This window comes from Chanos chanos, chromosome 1 (genome assembly GCF_902362185.1).
Source record: "Chanos chanos chromosome 1, fChaCha1.1, whole genome shotgun sequence".
Classification (NCBI taxonomy): domain Eukaryota; kingdom Metazoa; phylum Chordata; class Actinopteri; order Gonorynchiformes; family Chanidae; genus Chanos; species Chanos chanos.
In genome coordinates this window covers 7,414,571-7,421,573 of record NC_044495.1, presented here as the reverse complement: position 1 = coordinate 7,421,573, position 7,003 = coordinate 7,414,571, and the positions used below count along the sequence as shown (strand labels likewise).

At 41.3% G+C, this 7,003-nt stretch overlaps 2 protein-coding genes across 2 annotated transcripts; one reads left to right on the top strand and one right to left on the bottom strand.

Moving 5' to 3' along the window:
* The first annotated feature begins 2,497 nt into the window (after positions 1-2,497).
* Positions 2,498-3,601, top strand: sstr1a (somatostatin receptor 1a). The gene has a single exon (XM_030778051.1). The coding sequence runs from the start codon at positions 2,498-2,500 to the stop codon at positions 3,599-3,601; it is 1,104 nt and encodes a 367-aa protein (XP_030633911.1).
* Positions 3,602-4,648: 1,047 nt separating this feature from the next.
* clec14a (C-type lectin domain containing 14A) lies at positions 4,649-6,140 on the bottom strand. Its single transcript, XM_030783384.1, has one exon. It carries the CDS (start codon positions 6,085-6,087, stop codon positions 4,981-4,983), a length of 1,107 nt encoding a protein of 368 aa, XP_030639244.1. The 5' UTR covers positions 6,088-6,140; the 3' UTR covers positions 4,649-4,980.
* Positions 6,141-7,003: the final 863 nt, after the last annotated feature.

Here is a 7,003-nt window from a genome sequence, read left to right as displayed (position 1 = left end):
AGAGAGAGAGAGAGAGAAGAGGGCACAGAAACACCTGCGGAATGAGATGGCTCTTCTCCAGCACTGAGACAGAGAGCATGAGAAAGCTGAGTGTGATCAGTGCCATCTGCTCTGCGTTCACCGTCGGCTGAGATGTGTCCCCTCATCGCATTTCAAGGGCAACTCCATCTTCCCTTTAACAACAGCAACAACAACAAAAAAAGAATAGATATAAGGGAGGGAATTATTTAGACAGCTGACAAAAAGAATTTCAAGGTTTTCACTCCACCTCTTTGCGTTCATATTCAAACCTCCCCCCACAGTGGGCGGCAGAGTATTTCGTGTTCGGTTCTGATTCTGAGTATTGACGACAAAAAACAAACAAAGAAACAAACAAAGAAACAAAACAAAACCGAGTGAACAGGGTAAATTAGATGTACATCTCAGCGCTGCTCTCATACCGAGGGGACAAGACAGTATTTGGTAATATGTAACTAGGACACGGTCCTAAGGTCTAACCATAAAGTTATTATATTTCAGTGTAAACACAGGAAGCTACTGTCAAAATGACAGGGCCTAAGTCACACTGTATGACTATTACTACAGAAATGAGAACTACAGCTGACTGAGAATGAAGCTTCGGAAAAACGTGTGTCACCGTCTAAAAGCTAGGGGGGAAAGTACAAATAATTATTTAGCTTTTGCATGTATGTTTCTCAAGGGGTCGGATTTGGGTCTTAGAGAAGTGCTTTGGTCCTCTCCTCTAAGAGCCTGAAATTGTTTTAATGAAATGAAACGTTGAAAGGGCTTCTTTTGAAATGGAAGCTCATTCCTACTCCTCAAAGTGTTATTGTGTCTGTCAGAAAACTTTGTACAGTGATGTACTTCTTAGAATGACATATTGCATATAATACAACCTTAAAAAGCTACTTTAAACAACCAAAACATTGTTGTACAGATTTAGTTACTTCTTGTTAAGCAGATATATTTCCAGGTGCTGAAAGGCAAACCCTGATTTACTGCTTTAATTTTTGTTCTGAGATTCGTGTAGATACCAACTTCTCTGCTTGTTTTAATCTAATATTAAGCTAAATTGCATTTAGCTAAAAACTTGAAATTATTGTAATATAATGGTGCTAACCACACATAACACACATATACTCAGTAAACAATGTTAAGGTAATGTTTGCATGTTTAAACAGACAAGGCACTTCGGTTTTATAGCGAGTCAGCTCCAGTGTTCCACTGACTTAGATTAAAAGAGAGAGAGAGAATTATATTGGTCGATATCCAACTGGAACGTCTTCCGATGGTATAGTTTGTTGGACAAACCAGTTTCTTTTGATGAGTAGTTTAGCACTAGGTGGTGCTATGAATATGGACAAAAATCAACTATAATGAGCCCCAAGATTACCAATAGGCACGGTTACCCCTTTTAATATTCGCTTTATATCCATTTGAAGTCTACCATGGATAGTATCCAACATGCTGAAGATATTTGACTAGCCACTCCTCCCTCAAGATACTGTGCTCATGTGAAACATTTTTGAACATAACACATTGTGCATCTGTTATTTTTTGACACATTTTGGAAACTCTTAAGCCTGACAAATGGAGGACGGGATCAGTCAGAGGAAGACGGTAGAAGCATTGTCATCGTTTGGAGCATGGTCTTATTTCAGTGGCTGGACATTTTTTAAAAACGGTTTGAAGAGGTCACTCGTAGAACAGCATTTGATTTTATTTAAGGCAGTTAGCAAATCGTCTCTGTGTTTAAGATGTAGAGTCACCTGATCAAAAGCCAAGAAAACCCACCGTCTGTCGTAGACTTTTTATTCAAGAAATTGTAATGTAGCAAATATCATGTCTGATATCACGTGGGGACAGTTTTCCCATACTTTAACGACATGCTAAAATTTACGGTAGCATTCACAAGCTATTTAAATGGAGAATAGATAGCCTTACAATTACACAGGCTCCTTGAAGTGCCTTTCCGTCACTGATGTGGTACAAGCGTGTCATTTCCTTTATAAAGATCATAAATCTATCAGTATTCTGTGGAAATTATAGGAACGTAATGGTTTAATATACTCATAAAACTACATAAGCAAGAAACAACTGGGATATAATACTGTCTGGAAATTTAAGATCAGTATAAGTCGGTCACGCTGCGTAGCTCTCGGAAATGATTTTAAAGGAATGACATTAAGATGACGAAATTGTGGAAATTTTTAATGTTCCGATATTTGTGGTATTGTCACTGTTTTGAATAGCTGATTTCGTAATTATTAAGCCCAGTACAACGTCATTTTGCAACGGCTGACGTTACGTCTCCAAATTTAACGCGTGTGGACCTTCACAGGAGTAACTGTCCATGGTACTGAAAGGCGCCGCGCGCCGCAGCAAGCGCATTTAGGAAAGGATGCGTCTCCTGGACTTTTGCAGAATGCACAGAAGAATTATTTAAGGTTCGATACACTCCTGTGTCCTTCTCACTGGGTGTCAAAAGCCTGCCAATATGCTTCCCAACGGCACCTTCAAGAATCTAAACATAGAAGACGGTTTATTTCTGATGAATTCCTCCGGTAACGAAACACACAGCGATTCGCATGGAAGCGCAATACTCATCTCCTTCATTTATTCCGTTGTGTGTTTGGTCGGACTTTGTGGAAACTCTATGGTCATTTATGTTATATTCAGATATGCGAAAATGAAGACTGCAACGAACATTTATATTCTTAACTTGGCGATTGCGGACGAGTTACTTATGTTGAGTGTGCCCTTCTTGGTGACATCTTCGCTACTTCATCACTGGCCGTTTGGTTCCCTGTTATGCCGTCTTGTTTTAAGTGTTGATGCGATTAATATGTTTACAAGTATTTATTGCCTAACTGTGTTAAGTATTGACCGATACATCGCTGTGGTGCATCCCATCAAAGCTGCCCGATACCGGAGACCCACAATTGCTAAAATGGTCAACTTGGGGGTTTGGATGTTCTCTATCTTGGTCATATTGCCCATCATCATATTCTCCACCACAGCACCAAACTCGGACGGCTCAGTCGCCTGTAACATGCAGATGCCTGAGCCGGAAAGGCGGTGGATGGCTGTGTTTGTTATATATGCCTTTCTAATGGGGTTTCTCTTCCCTGTCATTGCCATATTAATGTGCTACATTCTTATCATAGTAAAGATGAGAGTTGTGGCGCTGAAAGCAGGTTGGCAACAACGCAAAAAATCAGAGCGAAAGATCACCCTTATGGTTATGATGGTAGTGACTGTGTTCGTTATCTGCTGGATGCCTTTTCATATCGTTCAGCTTGTTAACGTCTTTGTACAGCAACATAACGCAACTCTAAGCCAGCTGGCTGTAATTTTGGGGTATGCCAACAGCTGCGCCAACCCCATACTGTACGGATTCCTATCCGACAATTTCAAACGCTCCTTCCAAAGGATTTTATGCCTACGCTGGATGGACAATGCGACGGAGGAGCCTATCGATTACTACGCTACGGCTCTTAAAAGCCGTGGATATAGTGTGGACGATTTTCAACCGGACAATATGGAATCGGATAGCACTTACAGAAACGGCACCTGTACCTCGCGAACCACAACACTGTAGAATAGGCTACAGTGAAAAGAAAACAAACAAACAAACAAACAAACAGTTAACAAAAAAAACGATGTTGTGACTTGAACAAAATATATATCTATGACCACGGAATGTTTTGTTGCTGTTGTGATTGCATTATTTACTTGTTTCGTTTAGCTGTATTTCAATTGAGGCTATTAAAATCGGGTGATGAAATTATTAGCCCACTTGTTCTTGAGAATTCCCGGGTTTTCTCCTGCAGTCTGTCGTTTGGAATTTCGAAGCAATGTAACCTACATTTTGAGGTGCAAATTATGCATATATTTGAAAGAAAGAATATTAAGTAGGCCTACCCAATGAAACTGTACTACTTGTTTTGAGATATATTCTTAATTTTGTCTGCTCGGAAAATGTCGAGGTTCAAAAGAAATTCATCTTTTGTCTGCATAGGTTAAGTCCAGAAAGAGACCCCACAGGACTGGATACACAAAGCTGTTGAAAAAACCTTGTCAGGTTATTTAAGTGTTCATCTGCTTATGTGTCAAAAGCCGTGTGCACTATGACGGCTTTCTCCGACACATCGGATACCCGCTGTGAAAGTGCTCGTCCTTCATACATCAAAGGCAGCCTTTACAGGAAATACGTGTTTGTATTCAAGGACTTATCCCATGTTTCCGCGTGTTTTATTCACTTAGCTGGGGCCTTTTCGTGATGTTTGTGCGTCCAAAATGAGTTCTTAGTCGTGTGAATGAATGACTATGAAGTGAAGGAAACGTGACTTTGATCTTGGCTGCGGAATTCTGCCGTTTATTTGTGATTTGAACCATACAGTAATGAAGAACCTTGAGAAGTACTGTGTTTGTCTTATTGTAAACTTGTGGAGAATACTACTGTAAAATGTACATTGGCACTGACTACTGTTTTTTAACATTTGGTTATAAACGACAAAAAGCTTGATTTTATTAACCACATATAACATATTTTTATTTTACACTGCTCTTGACAAATGAAATATGAATCAGATCAATCTCAAAATACCGAGATATTTTGAGATCTTAAATATCAAACTACATATTTTACACAGAGGCATAAATACCAAAATCCAAAGGCAATGATTCAAAGTAGAAAATTACTGTTCTCAAACTCGTGTCGTCTCACTGCGGCTATTTATAAAGCACTGTACAAAACAGTCTCCCTCAGAAAATCCCTATATCCCATGGATTAGAGTGTGGAAAAGCAAAGTAGCTTCAGTGGTGAATAGAAGATACAAAGCCCTTTTACCCTCAGCGCCAAGAACGTGACTTGAAGCAAACTTAGTGCTGAGAAGGACACTGCTTTGTCATTGTCAAGTCTTTTGAAGTACAGTTTACAACATAGTCTTCCTCCAATGATCTCAGTGACTCACTTACTCATAATGCCTCTTTTTCGTTCACCCGTTCCATGGAGTCTGTCCTGTTCAGAGCCACCGATTCCTTCGAAGCCTCCGTCTTTTTGTTCGCCAGATTTTTTGAACGTTTCCTGAGGCAGCACTTCACGATTACCACTATTACGGCCACCAAAACCACCAAGCTTATCACCGCTATTAGCACTGGTATGAAGATGTAAGAGTAGTCCACTTGCTTGTCTTTGATTTCGACCTGTTCTGGAGAGGAACTGGGGAGGGAGAGAAGGTTCCCTGTAGTGGTGGCCTGGTCCTTGTTTGTGATGTCTGTTGATTCCTTGCATGCGTCCGCGTCATCGTCCGGGCATTCGCACTTATATGAACCCACTGTGTTTACACAGCTGTGTTTACATGGCTTGCCCTGTTGGCATTCATCAATATCTATACACTTTCCCAGATTGTCCTTTTTAAAGCCTTTTTTACATGGTGAGCACAGTTCAGATATATCTGTATCTTGAGTCCCCATTAGAACCCATTGGTGAGATCTTGGAGAGCATGTCAGTATAAAAGAATCTCCATGGCTACAGGTGATGTTCTGTTTTAGCGGATCGTGGAGTATTTGCAGCTTATCGTGAGTGCCAGAAATGTAAAATTTACCGCACGGCGTTTTGTCTGGTCCTCCTTCCATTTGTTTGCAAATAAACGGATGTCTGTGTGAGCAGGGGCTGTCTTGCAGTTCCCAGTTTGATATTGAGTTACCAGTCTTCTCAACGTGCAGCAGTCCGCAAAGAGAGTGTATGCAAGAGGGTTTGGCCACTGTGAAGTTCACTGCAGCTTCAGTGCTGTTATCCACAATCCATTGGAATCCTTTAAGTGGTAAATGGGTTTGAACACAAGAACTCTTTTCTTTCTTCAGGCCTACCCAGAACTTTTTCTCGGATGAGTCTCGATTTGAGATGGCAGTCAAAATCTTTGTGACTTCCTCCCTGGTTGGCATGTTGGCTAGAAAACCCATGAGTTTGCAATGGGACACGGCGCCTTGGAACGTCTCATGGTCCAGATAGACGACGTAAGGGTTGTCAGGCATACAGGCAACCAGCCTCAGAAATCCCAAAATGCACATCAAACGATCCATGTTTCTGATCTCTGCGGTTTGTCCGTCGACAGCGATTCTGTCCGAGAACTGAACGCTTCTCCGTCACTGACTCCACTGACTGGGGAGAGGGAGGGGGGGCCATTCCAAACTGACTGCTTGCTGCATGCTTTCTTAGCCACCCCTGTGAGGTCCTCCCAAGACAACAAGCTCAGGAAGTCTGCATAGACTTGATACAACCATTCACTTCCTCTGTAACTTGGGCAGTGCCCTGACAAAACAATAGCAACTCTCAAAACAAATTGCCTTCGAAAAAAAGTAACCGCAAATTTCACTCAGTGCGTGCAAATTGATACATGAGCTGAAAACAGAGGAATCAATGGAAAAATACAACAGCGCGGCCCGGGTCAGTAAAGTCTCGGCTCCCGTAATTAACGTCCATTTGTTTCTTCAAAGCTTCTTCATTCTTTCACTAGCGTGGAGTGCGGATTGTTTTAGTCGAGGCGAAGAAGGGCGGGGCATGGGGATTCAAAAAAAAAAAAAAAAAAAAGGTGGGGGTAGCACTACTGTTGGAATAAGTGCTGAAACATCCGAAACGTAAAGAAAATAGCATTCAGTCAGAGTCCCTGGATCCTGCTTCTTTCATCAGTATAGTGGCTGTAACTGGATTCGCTGGCTTCAAACAAAGAGGAAAAAAAAATTGACGGAAATATTATTCATATTCATTGAATTTGGGTCAGGGGGAGGGGGGGGGTGACTCTCTACAATAGTCTATGGCTCATTTTACATCTCTCACAGTACATAAAGCCATACTGACAGGTTTCACATGTCTGATGATATTAACATAAACCTGGCAAAAAAAGGCTCACTTGGGACCATTTTTTTTTTCCATGTTCACGGCCTGTAGTAGTGTCGCTGTATTACTTTGATGGGGCTCTTTGTAAAACAACAGCAGATG